The sequence below is a fragment of the Porites lutea genome, chromosome 8 (genome assembly GCF_958299795.1).
Source record: "Porites lutea chromosome 8, jaPorLute2.1, whole genome shotgun sequence".
Taxonomy (NCBI): Eukaryota; Metazoa; Cnidaria; class Anthozoa; order Scleractinia; family Poritidae; genus Porites; species Porites lutea.
Window position 1 is genome coordinate 2397501 of NC_133208.1, and position 20000 is coordinate 2417500.

At 39.2% G+C, this 20000-nt stretch overlaps 1 protein-coding gene and 1 pseudogene across 1 annotated transcript; one reads left to right on the forward strand and one right to left on the reverse strand.

Moving 5' to 3' along the window:
• The window catches only part of LOC140945081 (zinc metalloproteinase nas-13-like), a 276809-nt pseudogene that overhangs the window by 76391 nt on the left and 180418 nt on the right, over positions 1-20000 (reverse strand).
• LOC140945984 (N-acetyltransferase 8-like) lies at positions 11402-14139 on the forward strand. The gene is made up of 2 exons (XM_073395050.1): positions 11402-11545; positions 13058-14139. The coding sequence occupies exon 2, from the start codon at positions 13060-13062 to the stop codon at positions 13804-13806; it is 747 nt and encodes a 248-aa protein (XP_073251151.1). The 5' UTR covers positions 11402-11545; positions 13058-13059; the 3' UTR covers positions 13807-14139.

Here is a 20000-nt window from a genome sequence, read left to right on the forward strand (position 1 = left end):
GGAGTCGCGCCGAAGCATTTTTAAATTTTTAAATTTTAAAAAATGGGTAATTTCCGTATGTTGTTCTTTGACATGTCCTTTTCATCTTAACGTTTTCTTCTTTTGTTTGTTTGCACTTGTCCTTTTTAATACAAATGTATTTTCCGTGCACTCTTTATTAGGATTGTAGTCTTTCTCATCCACTATTCTTGGGTTTCTATCACCATTCAAGAGAGATTACTCTTCTATTCTCGTACATACCTCTGCTTTGAGGCCTTCTTTAATGTCCCATGGATCACAAGTGGAGACTTCTTGACAGCTTTCTCAACTCCTGTACTCCTTGGGGTGACCTAAGTAGACTAAGTAAAAGAGTTCTAGAAAACAAGAGGCGTTGAAACAATGCAAGCGATTGTTTCCGTTCCCCATGAAAATCATTGAAAAGATTTCCTGTCGCTACAAGACTAATTTATGGCGAGATGTATGATTTTTCACTCTAACTTTCTAACATTTGGGAGAAATCCTCCGATGTTGCCATCCAAATGAAACCTCCCTAAGCAGAACTTTTGAACAGTTCTCTTAAATCTTATTATTTTACCAAAAAAAATCTGGAACTTTTGTGACATTTTCTTCACTTTGGCTGTCTTTGAGAATTCAATACATTCAAATCACCGGCACCGAGAATTCCAATTAGGTTCTTGGAAAAAATATATGGAAATGCTGCCAAAAGCAACAAAACTATTGGAATTTTTTTAGTTTTAAATGCTCTTTTGAAACGAGAATCATGTGAGCGGTTCTAAATCTTTTACTAGAGAGATAAACTTCATTGCACTGCGAAGACAATTTGGGTTTTCTGATCTGAGAGTGAAATACTTCTGCGAAAAACTGAATCGTAATTGAAGCCATTGTAATGAAGGCCTCTCTGTTGCTTCTGTCTTGTTCGTTAAGGGAGCGGTGACGTGGTTTTATTCCACTGACAAACTTAGAGACTTACCAGAAACCACTGAACAAAAGTCAAAGGCCTTGATTCTCGTAATCGCCTCTCGCCACCTTAAGGAATCTTGAGTGTTTTCTAGAGTATTCCACCTGTTTTCAATGAATTGACAGCTTACAAGGCCATTGGTTAGTATAAACTGAAATCAAGTCTAGTATGTCGGCGTTTTAACAGGAATAACTATGGTCCAATCACGGTCCATCCACTCGTCGGCGAGTGGTTTTCAAGAGTTGGGAGTATTCAGTGAAACATAACGAGCTGGAAACTAGTTTTAGCTTTGGTGAATGGTAATGTAATTTCTTTGTAATTTTGCAGGGTACCTAATTCTTTTGTACTTACGGTACGTACGCTTTTTTCTTTACTCTCTTGTCACTTCTGAACATGTTGGACGGTTGCACTCACTGACCCCTTATAGCGTGTGACCTAAAACAAAACAATCTGGAACGTTAAAATACCTTGATCGATATATCACGACTCTTACCTTCGGCTTTTGAACGCTTTGTTCAGTCCAAATCTGGCCCCAAGCCTTTCTTGAATTAACACACCCAAAGTGTTAAAAAATAAAGTAGCATCTTGAAAGAAAACGCCGGTGTCTTGTACGTTCTTCTCAGAGCCAAAAAAAAAACGTCTTGCAAGTTCTTCGAAAGGGCGCGCCCGGTAAAAAAAGGTGTCTTCCATTAATTCTTCGAAAAGCGATGGCAGAAAAGAAAAAAGAAAAAAGTTTGCGTCCCACGTTCCTGAAATACAACTTTCTAGATATTATTTTACGTTAGTAGAAAAAAAGATCGACACAAGTATCCTGAGTGTTTTTGATTTTATTGATCACAAAGTTCAAGCTATTACATTAACTTGCGCACCATCAGTTTTTAAAAGGTACCGTTTTCAGGCTTATTTGATAGTACTTGCATTATATAAGAACGTAACAAAATAACAAAACTCTTTGTTTAAACATTCGAACAACTTTATTGTTCATCAAAGTACAATTACATTATAATTAAGTACAATTCACGTGGATGCTGTTCTAGTACATGATCTCTTGCTTCAGTCGCAATCAGCAGAGAGCGTTTCTTCAGGAACGCAGAAAAAGTAAAACTCGATGTTGACCGGGCGCACCCCTTAAAGATGTAATTCTTCATTTTTCGCTCGAAAAAGACGATCGGAAGTCCAAAAAAGGAAAAAACGTTGCTGTTCGAGGTTGCTGAAATCAAATTGCATTAGTAAATTACATAGTTCCTTAAAAAAAACTCTCAGTTTAGGCTATAAGAAATCACTCTGACAACCGTGGATATTTTTGGTTTACTTTTATTAATGCTATTTTTTAAAAGTATTTTTAAATACAGCTTGACCTAAGAGAGTTATCAGTAACTATTTATTAGAAAAACCACACACCGGCAACAAAGAGGTTTTTTCTTTTATTGAATTGTTGCAGTTACAGAGGTTAAATATTTAGCTAGTTGAATAATTAACGCGCTCCTACTACAAAAATTACGGGGCTTTTTAATAGAAAAACCACACACCAACACCACAAAAGTATTTGTTTCTTTTATTGAATTCCATGTACGTGTCAGTTACAAAGAGAAAAATTAATTACTTAAATAATGGACGCGCTCCTACAAGAAACCGAAACCGAAGGATGTCCATATGTCCATAGTACGGAACGCTACGAATAAGACAACCCAGAGTTCCCCAGAGCGTATATATGAAGGGGTCACTAGCGGCCTGCTATCGAAACACTGTCGATACCAAGCCCGTAGCCGTTTAAAACTTAATTTGGAGACAAATCGAAAGCCAAATTAAAATCGGAAATTAAATTACACAAGAAAAACAAATTTCACTAACCTGATGTTCTGCTGTAAACTTGGGCTGATTGATATGGTGCAACGTTTGTGAAAACTGCTCACTTATCTCACAAGCACGTTCATGAAATATAGCTGAAAGGTTGCTATTCGCTCCTGTCTTAGTGCAGCGATGTTATTGATAACAGCTTTAAACAGACGATGCACCATAAGAATCAACCCTACCTTGTATGAGCTGGTCTTGTAGGATGGTGGATAGGTATGGTCTGGTCTGGTAGTCATGCCAACAGGAAAATGATCAGGACTGTATGGTGGTCTGCCAAGAGAAAGTTGTCTGGTCTGTTGGTAAACCTGTGCAAAATGGTCCGGCCTGCTCTGTTGGTCTGGCTTTTGAATACAATCTGATGTTTTGGTACGCTGAAAAAAAAATAAAGGAGAGAAAACAATGGATGAGGTTATCAGAAGGTAAGCTCAATTAATAGAAACTTCTTACTGCCCTAGATGAAAGTCCACTTTGTTAGTTGCTATCCCGAGGGGAAGGGGGGGGGGGGGGTACTCAACAAATTTTAATACGGGGAGGCTCCGCCCCTAGGTCCGACCCCCTTACCCTTTGATATACCATTTCTGGCAAAGTACCCCTTCAGCATACATACACTCTATTGAAACATGGTGCTCTTCTCACACATCTTGTTTAGAACCTTTGTATCAATTTTAACTGTTGTAAATGCACTCTTCGAAGTTTCTGGACTTTTTCACAGCCATGAAATGCATCTCTTAACCCTGTTGAGCCATTTTACAGACCGAAATGACAGTTCCGACCCCTTTCATATACATAAAACCTGAAAAGGCATCCCTTTCGGGCGGAGCCTACCCCCATAGCCATTACAGGGAGGACCCCCGGGTCTGCTAAAACATCTGGGATTTCCTGACCAGACTAATACAAAATTCCTATTCAGTTTGCATGATTTTGCGATGCACAAGCTTAGTGATAAACTTCTCTCCTTTTTCTCTCGTTTGCGTTAGACAGGTGTTGACATATGTACTAGCTTTTTAAAATTTCTCTTATTAGTAATAAGTACACTTACCAGACAGCAAGTCAACGCCACTGCTTTAAATCACGTTAACGAGGGCATCTCAGGCTGAACTTCTGGAGCACCTTGCCTGCTTAAAAAAACAACAGCTTCCAAGACATTGATTAGTATGAAATGAAATAATGACAAGAAATGTGGGGAAAGAACATATGTCTGTATACAAGTTGGAATACCGCGGTTAAAGTATGATCCAGCACATCGTCTGTGGATGGATTTCATATGTACATAATGCACAGTTTAGTTCCTTCATTTTGACAAACATGTAGCTTGAACCTTTTCAAGTCATTCTGTGCTGTGAAAATGTTAAATTTCTTAACTACTTACGGTACATGCCTTGTTCTCTTTTCATCTATCAATATGGAAAGGGCACGCGTACTCATCTCTCTCAACTGCTGCTTGTGTGACCTGGAAACTATAAAAATTCAAACTTGGACGTTAAAATAGCTTCAAATACGTAGCATTTGCCTTACCTTTAGAAGAACGTGAAATCTTTCTTCCAGGTCTGAATCGCTCCAATGGACTCACCAAAAACGTGGTTAAAAAAGTGACATCTTGAACAGAAAACGCCAGAAAATGATGTCTTGCACTTCTTGAACAGGGCGCGCCCAGTATAGATCTCTCCTCCATTTATTCTCCGAAAAAAATTGTCAAAAAAGGTCGCGTTTCATGCTCCTGAAATATAACTTTCTAGGTTTGATAGTAGGTTAGTAGAAAACGTAACACTGAACAGATCATTGTGTGCTTGCAACTTTATTGATGAAAAAAGACAACATATTACAATAATGATAATCTCTTTAGGTGCAATTTAAAAGATATTAGTCTCACTTTGTGCGGTTTTACAAGACCAGACACTGAAACGCAATAGTAAAACAACTTTATTGATCATCAAAGTGTAACCACATTACTGACTAGGTACAAATCATCTGGCTAACTTGGAGTAGATGAACTCTTACTTATTCGGATTTCAGTGATTTGAAGCGTTTCTTCAGGAACGCTGGCCGCCAAAGCAGTACTCGATGTTGACTGGGCGCACCCTTAAAGATGTATTCTTTATACGCTCCTCGTTCCAAAAACATAGCCGGAAGTAAAGAAGAGAAAAAAAACTTGATGTTGCTGAAATAAAAGCGTTAGTAATTGATCTATTTACCTATAAAACCTTTAAGAAAGGCTATAAAAAAGGACTCTGACAACTTCGTGCGTTTTGTGTTTCATTTTATTGATGCTATTGTTTTTAACTATCATTAAATACAGCTTTAGTACTAAGAAAGTTATTAGTAAATCCTGATTAGAAAAAAGACACTACCAACACAAAAGATTTTGTTTCTTTATTGAATTCCATGTAGCGTTACAAAGTAAAGATGCCGATTCGTTGTCGTTCGAGGTTGCTGAAACAAAAACATTAGTAATTTATCTTCTTAGCTACGAAGCCTTAAAAATAAGGTATAAACAAAGACTGACAACTACGCGTGTTTTTTGTTTTACTTTATTCATGTTGTGGCTTCTAACTATTATTAAATACAGTTTTAGTACTAAGAACGTTATTAGTGAATGCTTAATAGATAAAACACACCAACAACACAAAAAAATTTGTTTCTTTTATTGAATTCATGTAGCGGTTACAAAGTAGAGATGGCGATTCGTGTTGCTGAAACAAAAACATTAGTAATTCATCTACTTAACTATGAAGCCTTAAAAATACGCTATAAAAAAGACGCAGGCAAATAAGTGTGTTTTGTTTTACTTTATTCATGCTAATTTCTTCCGTCACTATTACTAAATACAGTTTTAGTGCTAAGAAAGTTATTAGTGCTTATGTTTAATAGAAAAAACACACACCAACAACACAAAAGTCATTTGTTTCTTTTATTGAATCAACAGTAACCAGTTACAAAGGATGATTAATTACTTCAATAAAGGGCGCGCTCCTACGAGAAAAATTTAGGGTCCAGTTGAAACCGAGGAATGTCCATATGTCCTTAAAATGTGACATTTCGAATGAGACACCCCAGGGTACCCCCCGGACCGTACGCAGGGATGAACAGCGGCTGCTATCGAAACATTGTCGATACCAAGCCTTTAGCCGTTTGAAGATAAATTCGCAGACCGAAAGTCGAATCGAAATCGGAAAAAAGCCGAGTTGATAACCGAACCGAATGATTATGTAACTAAAAAAACAAATTCACTAACCTGGCGTCCCCGTGGTTACTTGGGCTGACTAATATGGTGCAACGTTTGCAAAAACTGCAGACTTACCTGCACACGCGTTCGTAGAATAAAGAAAATGTTACTCCAGCACTCTCCGTTTCTAATTAACGCGACGTTCCGCGGAAACCAGTTTTAACAGGCGATGCACCATATGAATCAGCCCTACCTTATATGGGCTGCTGCCTTTCGTCATGCGTCGCCACGTTCATGCCCAAGCTCACGGTCATGCTGTGCCAATGGGGACTGGGTTCTAGATGCTGCGTGGTTAGGAGTGGTTGGTTGGCTGCCTTGTCCAGATGATGAAATGAAGGTGCTCCAGAAGATGATGTCCAGCCGGCCAATTATATTAATAAAGTAACAGTAGCTGTCTCAACAAACATTGAAACGCATCATCTTCGCGCACTACCGAAAGAGAGACGAAGGTCCAGACAACGTTTTACCTTTCAAAGCATCAATTTTTACGAACATTGGTTCCAAATTACCTTAACAAACTTTTAGCAAATTTCGGTTTATTATGTATGAAAACTAAGAAAAAAACGCTTATTGCCAATTTGCTTCCTGCACGTGCGCATCTGTATCGTGCTTTATAAGTTTTAATCGTCGGTGGGCATCAATGTTAGTTGAACCAGCTCTTTATTTATTATTGTTATATGCTGTCTACTATGGCTATCCTCCTTCCTAATCAGCAAGTCGTCGTTTACACTGCGTTGTCCTTGGCTTTGGTAAGCGTGGGAAACGATCACGCTTCTGGTGTGTTTTGCAGTAAATTTAATTGACAAACTTTGATAACAGGACCGAAGGACAGACCGTGAAGTGCAAACGACGAGATGCTTGTCAGCTCCATCTTTATCATCATCATCATCATCATCGTTGGATTGGTCGCGCATGCCTCGACGGCCTCCTTCATCGCCGCAATGGCAGCTACCTCGTCTACTTGACCTGACTATGTTCTCTATGCTTTCTATGGCGTTCGACCGTCTTTGTTCTTCGTTCTTCGGCCGGCTTCTTCTTTTTCTATACAAGGGACTTCTGGTAATTCTTGAAAAACGAACCACCCTCTGCCAGTGTGCTTCCGACGTGCAGACTACTTACGCCTACCATTTGTAGACGATCTGTGCCTGCGAACTGCAATGCAGGGCTTCCTGAGAAGAATTCCCTCGCAGGACAAGATTAACAAGAAGACAAACCCAGTCGTCTAAGTGTCAATAATGCCATAACGAGAAAACCCCCCCATTACCTGACTGGCTCAGCAAGTCTAACTATAGCCAGTGAAGTATACACAAGAGTACCAGTGTACGCAAATTCAGAAACCCACATGCTAAGGAAAAGTCACCTACACATGCGTGTTTCTGAACTATGATTGCGGCCAGTGGTATCCCTGTGTCTATTCCACAGGCTACTAACTCCGCTAACAACCTGTTGGCTGGGTGATGTTCCTCCGGCGGTGAATCTGCGTCGTAGGTTGGACTCGAAGGCTTCCTACGCTTACAATTTGTAAACGATCTAGCCTAGGGTGTGTGCGTTGTCCCATGCTGCCCTTGATAAACCTGCGACAAGATTTTGGCCCTTCTCGGAAAGGAACGCCTGGTCGCAGGTTTTTGTAAGACTCATCTCTACGCTGCACTGTACGCTCGCAAATTTGGTACAAAAACTCATTCATTCCGAAACTTTCCAACACTCTACAATCGGAATTTTGCTTTCAAATAAGACCAAACAGTTTGCAGGATCACTTTTTTAGGTGAATTAACCAAACTTGCGAGGCTAAACTAATTAACTACCTGCAACTAGAGAAACCACTCAACATGTAAGGGGTGGCCAAATCAGGTCCCGCTACAACAGTTAAATGGTCTGTAGTCTCTAGTTTTCTACTTTTAAATAATCTATCTGGTTGAACCTTGCGGATAAGAACTTTACTTGTCCAGTAGATTAACTGTCAAGTAAAGTGTAGTAGATAAATTGATTTTCTTTATGGCGCAACTAAGCGGGAAACAGCAGCGACGACGACGGCGACGGCGACGGCGAGGCGACGATGACGTGACGATGAAATGCATCCGACGAAAAGACGAAAAAATGCCGAGTTGAAGCCGAAATTTGTTTGAAAAAGTCCTATCATTGCCGAATACCTGCAAAGCAACCCAGGAATGAAAAAGGGAAGGGGAGGCCCTTACCAGCCCAGGGAGCCCGCTAACTAATCTAACTACGATTAAATTAAGCCGAAAAAGAAGTCCAGGGACTTCAAGCCGAACGTCTGTGGATAGTATGCTTTGCAAGGTTCATCCAGAGCTGTTTTTATTAACCTCCCTTAACCCAACCCATAAAGAAACGATCTGACCTGGATGTCTGGAAGTTGGGGGTTCTGTGCAAAGTTGTGGCTGACTGATAAGCTGGGAGGTAGGTGGTCTGGTCATGGTCTGGTCTGAGGTCTGCTTCGTGGAAAATGGTCTGGTCTGAGGTCTGCTTCGTGGAAAATGGTCCGGACTGGAGGTCTGCTGCGTGGAAAAAGGTCTGGACTGGAGGTCTGCTGAGAGGAAAACGGCCTGGTCTGGAGGTATGCTGTAAGGAAAATGGCCTGGTTTGGATATCTGCTGCGAGGAAAATGGTCTGTTCAACCGGTCTGCCGGTTTTAAGTGGTCTGGTTTGTTGGTGGGCTGAAAATTGTACGTAAAGGAGACAAAATATAAATGAATGAACATGGAAACATTATCCCAAGCAACGAAATCTAACAGCAGAGATGCTGGAAAATATCATTATAAAAACTACTCATTGGCACTGCAACACACTATTCAATTTTTTCCGATGTTTTGTCCGATTTTTTTTTTTAATTTCCCATTTTTTTGTCCGATTATTTTTTCCGTTCTATTTGAATGTCCGATTTATTTCTCCGATTTTTTTTGTCCGATTATTTTGTCTGTTCTATTTGAATGTCCGATTTTTTGTCCGATCTATTTGAATGTGCGATTTTTTTAGTCTGATTTTTTTCTGATCTATTTTTAAAAATGTCCGATATTTTTGGTCCGATCTATTTTAATTTCCGATTTTTTTGTCTGATGTTTTGTCCGATCTAGTTGAATGTCGGATTTTTCTGTTCAATGTTTTTTGTCCAAGTTTTTGTCCGTTCTATTTGAATGTCGGATTTTTTCTCCGATTTTTTTGTCCAATTTTTTGTCCGATCTATTTTAAAGTCCGATTTTTTTTTTCTGATTTTTTGTCCGAGATATTTGAATGTCAGATTTTTTTGACCGATCTTTTTATCCGATCTATTTGTCCGATCAATTGTCCGATTTTTTTCTGATCTAAGTGAATGTCCGATATTTTTTGTCCGATATTTTTGTACAAGTGTGCTGCACGTGCAATGTTGCTTTGTTGCTAATTAGACCTATTGTTGTTTTTTCACCCTTCTCGTTGCGTTCGCCGCTTTTAAGCAGTACACAATTTTATATTTTGTTTCAGCAAACTATAAATATTATCGAGAGCTTCGCTTTTAGCACTGGCTAAATCCTATATATTAGCGAAAACGTCACTTTTAAAAAGACTTTTGCGTTTATTCAAACTTTGTCGCCATAAGTTTGATAATGCCAAATGTGGGTGAATGTTCGGGGTAACCAGACTCAAGTTATAAATTAAAGCAGCCGAAAGAGAAATTCATCTTGCCGTCTCGTCCTCCATAAAACATCGCTTTAGGGAATTTAACGTCGTAATCATGCAGAACGTCAAAGAAAGTGTACCAAAAATTTTGCTGCACGTGCAAAATTGTTGTTTTGTTTATTGAACATAATGCTTTTTTTTAAAAAGCTCTCATGCCAACTAATTACAGCCAATGTTTGCCGTTTCTTTGTTTGAAAATAGCAAGAGAGCATTACGGGTGTACTGGAAGAAAAGATATTTCGAAAAAAATAACTTTAAAATACTGTATTCTTCAGGCAAATTTGGTGAAACAAGAGTTAAACTGTAGCATTACACTGTATCGAACAACAACGCTGAACAACAAGTACGAATCAACATAAAATGTCTCATTTTTCAAAGTTAAGTTTTAAAAAACGTCCCTCTAATACGAACATTACAATTTGTGCACAAAATTATTGCTAAACTGAAATTCCTATGCCTATTTTCAGTAAAAACTGTCTTTACCTTTGGAAGGTTGAGTTGTTGTGCAACATCCTTGCCACGTGTAAACTAAGTTCGCGTGGGTAAGTTCAAATGGCTTGTTCCGATAATTCCACTTGTAACTCCAGTTGGACACGTCAATCTTGAGTGTTTTTTAACTTCCACTTGTAATATGGCTGAAATGAAGAAAAATTTACCCTCAGTAAATATGATTGTCAACTTAAAAATGAAAATGAAGCCACAGAATAAGCCATTTTACCGAGTACTTTGTCAAAATACAAACTTAAGCTTAATTCAAAGGGCAACGTCTACAAACCTTTTGCTTTGTTCCAGTCACGTCGAACCTCTATTCCATTCACGTCTTTTGAAGCAAAGTTAGGAAAGATGGCAAGAAGAAATTGTTCCGCGAAAGAGTTTTGTACTTTTAGAAACCAAAGAGTTGTAAACCTTCGCGTCTTGCTTCGACAAATGTTTCAAAATTTGAACGTGGCGCGTTCAGAAATCACGTGATTAGAAAAGTGTTTCTGATTGGCTTGTTCCACACTAAAGAAAATTTGTTCATCATTTGAATACGATACATGAAAATTCTGTCAGGGTTAGGGCTGCCGGTATATTTTGCGTTACCCCGTACAAAACTGAAACAGAAAAACAGAACTTCTAGAGGGGAAGGAAAATGGTCGTAACATCTGAGGCCAGTTACCTTGTAATGTGTAGTTCCAAAAAATATCCATACCCTCCCCCCGCCACGGAGGGCAACGGAAATTCCGAGGGGAGGGGGTTCCGAAAGGAGGCAATTTCCGAGGGGGTGGGGGGTTGATTACAGAGGTTTTTTTTTCCAGGGAGTCTGAGTATAGCCTGCGAACGGCAGACGTTTCTCCTCGCTCATCGTCGCTGATTAAGATTGGTTAGTTATTGATAAATAAGAGCTCCTCTGTTGAGCAAAGCTATCAGTTATTTTACTGTTACCGGTGTTTCAAAACAAGTACTATTGTTTGCATTGATCATCTTTTATCTACCGTCGGCGAAATGCCCCCCTCTAGCAGGGAAAATCATTGTCGAATAGGACAACTTTTTTTATTTTAAATCATTTTCTCTAAAATAAAGTAGCAGTTTTAAAGATATCTGACCACAATTGATGAAATTCACATTTAATGCAAATTAGGTTCGGTACATTTTATTCATCATATTTGACATACGAATCTCCTTGAATAGTTTCCTCGCGGTAATGCGGGCGCATTTCTTTACGTTTCTCCAAAATGATGCAAAACTTCTCCAAAATTCTTGGTTTTTGGACAGTTTTGATGGACATGGGTTGAAACGAATATGCCAGCAAGATAATCGACTGCTCAAATCAGTGAAAGCGTAAATATGATAGAAAGGTCAGTCTTTAAAATGTCCGTGAATAAGGATTTATTGTCGGTGACTTAAAATATTTTAAGCTTGTTGAACATTTAAACACGCAGTAAACACATTTCATTCAGTGAGCTTATTTTTTGTCACATAAGGGCTATTACATTAAAAGATTAATACCCCAGGGATTAAGTAAATTTTTTTCAGATGATGATAATATTGGTGAAAAAACTATTCCAGAAACAAACTAATCCTGTCAGACATTTCTATAACAAATTGAAAACATATTGCGTTAATATACTGAACTAATAATTTTAATTTTAAAAATAAACTGCTTAACTGTCTCGTGCATATCTAGTTCAGGAGTGTCTCATAAACTAGAACTTAATAGCCAGACGTCCCCACTCCATCAGAAAAAATCGGGAGAAGAGACGTCTGTGAATCGCCGACGATAATCGTGTTCCCATTTCCCCGGAACGTTGGGGACAGCCTCTGATTGGTTGTAATGTTAATGCCATGATGCAAATAATTTCTGGTGTTGCGATTGGTGAATGAATCTCAGAATAGATTCCCCCGGGAAAAACTCAGCCTTTGTGGACAGCTTACCGCATTTATATTTGTTTACTTGGATTTCGGCTCTCTGGAATAAGCATGTGAAATTAAGACCACCGCTGTTTGCTTCACAGGTTGCGGGTGGACATACAAAAATCAACGCTTTATCAGGGATCTTATATCTGGATTTTAGCGTGGACATTGCATGAAGATGTTCCGCTAGCCTGTGTAGAGACGCGAGGGCTATATTTTGGCCTACATGTGCCGGTCATGTCTCATAGAAATTAGGCAAAAGTAAGGCTATTGTAGTTTCTTGCTAAAGAGAAGTGAACGATCCTTTACATGAAACCTACTCAAAATCATTGAGTGGATCAACTCCTGCATAAAACGTTTGACAGGAAATGTAACAGTGCTTCCGACATCAAAATTCTGTCAAACCAAAAACCACAGGAAATCGATGTACAGTAACAGACAGACTTTATGAGCTAAAACAAAAATTTTAAAAAAACTTCAAAAGCATGAAATACATGTTTTAAATGACATTTTAGCTAGATATTCTAGTTAGAGCCTAGCTTAGCAATAAATGTTAAGAACATCCGAGAGAATAACTGCGTACATGCTCTAAAAGAGTCCCCAGTCGTGTTGGTCTGTCAACACCTTTTCAACTGTCAGATGAAACAACAACAAAAAATAATTTATGCAAATGTATCCTGGAACACAATTAACGACGGTGATTCACAGATGTCTCTTCCCCCGATTTTTTCTGAGGGAGGGGGGACGTCTGTACACAGGCTAGAACTTAACAGCTTTAAAATAATGAAGCAATTTTTAAAATTAATTAATTAATTAATCAGTTGACTATCTAATGTAATTTTAATGTTTGTTCTTTTTTTTTTAACTTTTGCTGTTAAAGACCAAGGTAGGAAATTTATTTTTTTCGTTGCACTAGAGTATATAATATTATTCTATTTACTTTGCTTTTCATTCAGGTATGAAACTTGAAAAGGAACATTCCAATACATTAAAGCTGGATGGCAAACAAAGCAGATATCCTGACATTGTCATTCGTCCTTTTGAGTCATGTGATACCGATGTGGTTCATAACATCTTTGCTGAAAGCATGGGAGAAATGCGCAGTCCCCTAGTCCGAGATGTCATGTACCAAGCCATTGTTTATGGATTATATTTATCATTACCAGCAGCAGTGCTAAGTGTTGTACGGTTTTCTTGGTTTTTAGCACTGTATTTTATCATTCTCATTTTCATATTGATTGTTTTGTTTGCTGTGTTACACATTGGTTTCTCAAGGTACATTCAACGATGTTTAGACACTGATCTAGGAGACATAGAAAATACATATTTCCAGCAAAAGATATCGCACTTGTGGGTTGCAGAGTGCAACCAAATAGTAATCGGTATGGTAGCTCTCGTTCCCGATACTGACCATGAAGGATGCTTTGGAAAGTCTGGGGAAGTTGTGGGAAGACTTCGGAGAATGGCTGTTTTACCAGAATTCCGTAGATTAGGTGTCGCCAAACAACTTCTTGACACACTTCTGTCTTATGCGAAGCAAGTTGGGTATAAACAAATTGTTTTGCTGACAACCAGTGCTCAAGAAGCTGCTATTAAATTTTACACAAAGCATGACTTCCAACTGGTATCAAAGAGACTCGCCAACAGAGCAATGAGAGGATTTTACCATTTAGATTATTCTTATGACCTTGAAAGACGGAAATAAAATAAAGTATTATACATAATAAACATCATGATTTATTCTAAAAATTCCTAAAGATGGGCTGTTACAGTCACATACCGAGAGGTTTTTCAACCAGCTGTTGTTCAATGACCCCATATTATTGCCAATTCATGGAAAAAGAATTCAAAAACAACACTGCAGCCACCATAGAGTGAAACACTGATTATACAGCTCAATGGAGTTGGGTGTTTTCCTAAGGGGTATGAGCTAGAGAAACCCGTTAACACACTCAGACTTTATACAGCAGCTTAGTGAATTTATTGGTCAGTAAGTGAAGTGTTTGTGTGATGTTTAAAAGAGAGTAAAAACGTGTTTGAAAAAATAAATAGAAGACATATACTGGAATAAAGTGGATGAATGCCTAATGTACCCTCATTTCTAAGTGTTTCATCCCACATTAGGGAATCGGAATACCAGAATCCAGGAAGTTTTTGCTTTGGAATCTGGAATTCCGCAATCCGGAATCCTGGGTTTTTGTAATCCAAAATACTTCTTAACAAATCCGGAATCCCAATAATGATTGAAATCCAAGATCCACTGGCAAAGAATCTGTAATTTAGTACCTGGAATCTGGAATCCACAGCATGGAATCCAGAATCGAAGAGTGTCTTGGATTCCCTTACATTGGGCGAAGTGTAAAATAAGGGAAACAGCTGGTGTAAGAGACAAATATCTTTTACCATTTTATATTTGTTCTCTTTCTTTATTTTTTTTCTCACTCTTCCTGCTTTAAGGATCAGTTCACTGTTTTAATTTCAAAATTTGGTAGAAAATTTAAAGATTTTACTGATTTAGGTCTACAGTACTAAAGATCCGGCTCATGAGTCATTGGTTTGTGGCTGTGGTTTTGCCTTCACAAGTGTTTCTGATGCTTGTTAGGGAGGGGGTGGGGGGCTTAAAAGAACATTTGCGGTAAAATTTTCAAAGCTCAGAAGAGAAGAAATATGCCGATCTCAAACTGTCTTGTTCCCGATAGATACTAAAGTGATGACGGATTACGGTGTTCCCCCGAGCCTCTGTAAGAGAAACGAGGTTAAGTACTCAAAATGATTTTTCATGCTCATGCAAATAAAGCTCATTTTCACAAGAAAGGTTGTGCACTTGGCCTCATTAGAGTACTAAAGTGTGACGTCATAAAAACGAAATTTCTGAAATTATGGGATTTGTCAGGATATTCTGAAAGAACAATGTCCTAGAGGCCTACTTACCAAAAATGAGCATTTCGGGGCAAATTGTCTATGAGATGTTAGCCGGTTACTAACTTAGAAAACTCCATACAAACCCTTCTAATTTTTTGGGGGGTCGACCCAAAAAAAATTTATAAGGGTTTGTATGGAGTTTTCTAAGCATAACTGGGCTACGATCTCAGGGACAATTTGCCCAGAAATGCTCATTTTTGGCAAATAGGCCTCTTGGGCATTGTTCTTTTAGATTATCCTGACAAATCTCATAATTTCAGAATTTTCATTTTTATGACGTCACACTTTAGTACTCTAATGAGGCCAAGTGCACAACCTTTCTTGTGAAAATGAGCTTTATTTGCATGAGCATGAAAAATCATTTTGAGTACTTAACCTCGTTTCTCTTACAGAGGCTCGGGGGAACTCCGTAATGGCCTATTATAAAGGCTCTACCTAGTCTTCCTTGCAGCCGTTTTTGTCTCGTCACGCGAGAGGAGGAGCGTTGCGTGACGAGACAAAAACGGCTGCGCGGTAAACTAAGCTTTGCACCCATTCCCCCCCCCGGGGGGGGTGCTTTAGGAATTTCTGGGTGGGGATGTGCCGCTGGGACCCTGGAACCCTTAACCTATACCAGAGCTAGTTCAGCTGAATTTTGCTACCCTATACTAGAGTAAACTCCCCAAATCCCCCTTATCCTAGAGTAGCTGTTTTTCAGAAACTTCTGAGGTCACTAGCACAGTCTAGCCAAAACAAAACCTTATACCACAATCTCTAGTCTAGATAAAATCTTCAACCAACTGATCAGTTTCCTGAAAAATGATACCCTATTCTAGACCCAAACTCTCTGATTTATCTACCCTATCCTAGAGTAAACTGCTGGAAAACCATACCCTTCACAGCGGCACCTACCTATATAGCCCATATATGGCAGTACCACCCCCCCCCCCCCGGCCCATTCCCAGGCCATCATCATTCCCCTCTCGCGCTACTTGCTTGTCTCCACCTCTTGCACTCCTCGCTTGCTCCATGCTCCCACCCTAATGCCTGTGGAAGAGGCAGCCATTTCTTTCCTTTCGGTCAATATCGGCAGCATCTGGCAAGTACGCGCGCGCGCGCGTTTGGCTAGAGTTCGCGCGAGACGAATGTCGGGAGAACTAAAGTTTTCAAAAAGATTGTCGACATACTTGGGTGGTATGATAATCTTCCAAAACATCCCAAATCAGATTACGCACCGATTACTCGAATTCGCAAGGGTGAACCATTTATCAATCACGATCTGTAGCCTTTCAGGTGTTTCGATCCTGAATGACACTAGCTGCCTAGCTAAAAATCGACAAAAACCTTGAGAAAAGTAAATTAAATAAATGAAAAATAGATTTCCAGATGATAAAACTGTAAGATAACAATAGTCCTGAATCGAAGAGGTAGTTAATAGTTCTTGAATTTTACTGCCAATTCATAAAGATCTCTTATTAAAAGTCGGACAGCGATCGCGGATAGCATGCTTGCGAATATGCTTGTCGTTCTCGTCGAATATTGAAGTTATACATGCAGAAGGGCTCTTCAGGAAGTTGATGTCATCTTAAAACAGAGGTTAAACGCGTATTTATTGATTCAGCCGTTTGGCAGGATGTAGTTAGGGAATGCAATTTAATCTGTTTATAAATGTATCACTTACATAACATAACAGTTGCTGTTTCGCAAAATCGAAAGTCATGAACGTTCGTTTTAGACAAATTCCTTCACAAACGGCCGCAATGAATGGAAAGAACAGCTCCTGTTCTCTGTGCTACGGGTTCATATTCAATCTATTGGTTGCCCTGTGCACCATTGGCTTCTTGTGCTATTTTTTGTACCGTTTTGACGCAAGGTTGGTCTCGCTGGAACGAAAACTATGGAACAACAAACATGGCGATGGCAGTTTAAGTAAAAAGGAGAAAATAGGGAGTTATGGCCAAGCAAGTCACCACAAACAGGCCATCCTTATGAGAAAAGCAAGGACTGGCGGCAAGGTACGTCTTTCGGAAGCAAAACAGCTGAAAAAGTTGATTATTGAAGAACAATCAAGGACGTGATCTAACAAGTCTCAATCTTGGGAAATATCAGGTCAAGTTCGTCAGTCTCACTCCAAGGAGTTCATAAATACTTACGGGTCTCATACAGTACAATTCACGTCCTCCTAGGGATGCGTTTGCCGGCGAAAGGACAAACGCCAGAAACGCGCGTGTGACGCGCGTGGTAACTCAAAGAACCGGCGGCAAAAACGCCACAAAGCCATCAAACTCTTAGTTCATGTTTAGCGGGATGATGATACTTGATATCAAGCTATACATTTAGCATATGTTTTATAAAATTTCACTGTTCAACTTGTAAAGCTATTCACGGCGGTGCAGACCGGATTGATTCTTGTTATGGCAAAATGCTGCGGAAAACGCAAGTAAAACAAAATTATTGTACCCTGCAATGAAATATTCATTTTTATAGCTGTACATATACATATGCCTTTGGTCACTGTTTCGTCATTCGGCTCGCGGAGTGATAAGTTAACTAATTTCTGCGCTAGAAAAGAAGAAGTGGAAATTCTTAAAACAGAAAATGGGAAAATGAAAAATGGGACTGAAGCAAACCCTAATTGTAACCTTTGCTTTATCTCGTATCGAGATAAGACAAATTTTTTTTCGGCCCTTCGGGCCTCAGTTTGGTCTAAAAATAAGGGGGGGAGGGTAGTTTCCCCGGGCCCCTCCCCTGAATCCGACTCTGATAACAACCGGACTGAGTGATCGCATTAATTCCATTCCGGTCTGTAATCAATACTTCAAGCTAGTGAATAATTAAATCGAAATACCGACGTTTCTGGAGCCGTTGATTACGTACCGAACTGGACCTTATGAAGTTCTGATACCAATAATAAAGTTATTATTCATTCAAAATATTTCCCCGATTCTGATTGGCTAAAAGCTCAAGCATAATTCACCATAACCAGCTACTGATGACAAAATTTGGAAGAATTTTGCGATTAATCAACCGATGACGTGAAAAGTGCAGGTTCCTTGCTGGTTAATCACCGTTAACCGAGAAGACCTGGGGACGAGGTTGAGTTGCTTTAATTGTGAAAACAAAACTGGCGGACATTTCACTCGTTTTAAGAGTAAGACCTAGGCGAAGTAATAGCTAAAAACATGGCAAGAACAGCAAGAAGACAACTCGAAGGGCGACATCTGCTACTTGGAGAATATTTGCGGAGCTGAACAACCCTAAACGTGCACTATCGAAGACAAACTAACATCGCTGAAGGTAAGCGTGTTTTAGCTATGTTTTTAAACTAGGAATTATTTTGAATGAATAATAAAACAATTATTGAATTCGGCTTTCGTATAATATGAAGAATTATGGAGATCGAGGAGGGTGTTATCGATAACACCCACGATAACACCCACCTCGATCTCCATAATTCTTCATAAGGTACTCAGCCTCATTCATAATTGTTAAATAATTTGCAAAAAGTTCAACTTGTTGCTAATCAAAACCATAGTCCCCTGAGATCGGTATTTTTCCATCCGCTTTCCGCCGTCTGCAGGTACCTGATCCTCGTTTTAAGGAATCCTGTTTCAACCTTACGGTCTGCAATGATACCTTTTTAAGTAATTTATTTCATGTTCATTCCCACGTTCTTTTTTGAACCTAATAGCTTCTGCGCAACGTACTAGTTTTTACATTCAGCGAAATTCACGACTTTCAGACATAATTGTTTACCCTGGGTACCAGACCTTTTTCTCGCGTGCAGCGGGAATTTTCGGTGTTGTTCGCGCGGGTCACTATAAAGACTTGACAGAAACCGGAAACCGCGCTTGAAAAGTCTCTGGCACCCAGGGTAATAATTGTTTCGCCCCCTCTAAGTTTTTTGAAGGGAAATTAAAGACGGGCCTTTGTTTTATTGTCAAGCAAACAAGTAACTCTTTCTATTGCCAAGAACCTCTTTAGAACCTTTAATTTGATAGGTTCGTGTTGGCCCGAAGCCCGAGGGAGCACTGCCACATATGGGCTATATAGGTATGTGCCGCTGTGAAGGGTATGGTTTTCAAGCAGTTTACTCTAGGATAGGGTAGATAAATCAGAGCGTTTGGGTCTAGAATAGGGTATCATTTTTCAGGAAACTGATCAGTTGGGTGAAGATTTTATCTAGACTAGGGAAACAGCTACTCTAGGATAGGGGGGATATGGGGAGTTTACTCTACTATAGCGTAGCAAAATTCAGCTGAACTAGCTCTAGTATAGGTTAAGGGTTCCAGGGTCCCAGCGGCACATCCCCACCCAGAAATTCCTAAAGTACCCCCCCCCCCCGGGGGCCCAAAGTTCTGTTGTTTCAGAGTTGGGGTTCATTGTTAGTTTTGTTTGCGTTAGGGTTATCCATTGTTTTCTAATCCAATCCTGTGAGCCGACTTAGAGCTTCCGGCCCACCCAACTCTTTGTGCAATGTTACACGCCTGGTGGGTACACGTAATCAAAGTTATAATGGAATTCAGTAAACAGAGTAAAATTTAAGTTTAAACATAAATTTATAATTTTTTTTTTACAGAAGGGCAGGAACCTACGAATCACATGGCGACCTATCAATAATTAAACGAAATCCACCGAAGTGGGAATTTACTGGTTTACATTCAGACAAACCACTGCACTGAAACTATTAAAAATGAAACAGCGTCATTTATTAAGAAAGTTATATATTTAAAGTGCCTTCTAGTATAAGGTTTTTAACAAGACTTTCGTAAGAAAATTATCTTTTAGATGTTATTAGAGCTCGGTTTGTAACAAATTTTTTATAAAGAATAACCGCCAAATTTTACATTCACCACTTTGATGCCATTCCGATTGTGACAAAGGAAAGGAGATATTTATAGATGAGCCATCCAGAGAAATTGCTCTCTGACAAAAACAAGTTCCTTTTTTGAACCGAAGAGTTTCTGAGCAATGTCACGAATTGTTTTTACGCTAGAG

Coding starts and splice junctions, on each gene's coding strand:
- LOC140945984 (XM_073395050.1), top strand. CDS start 13,060: ATGAAACTTGAAAAGGAACATTCCAATACATTAAAGCTGGATGGCAAA.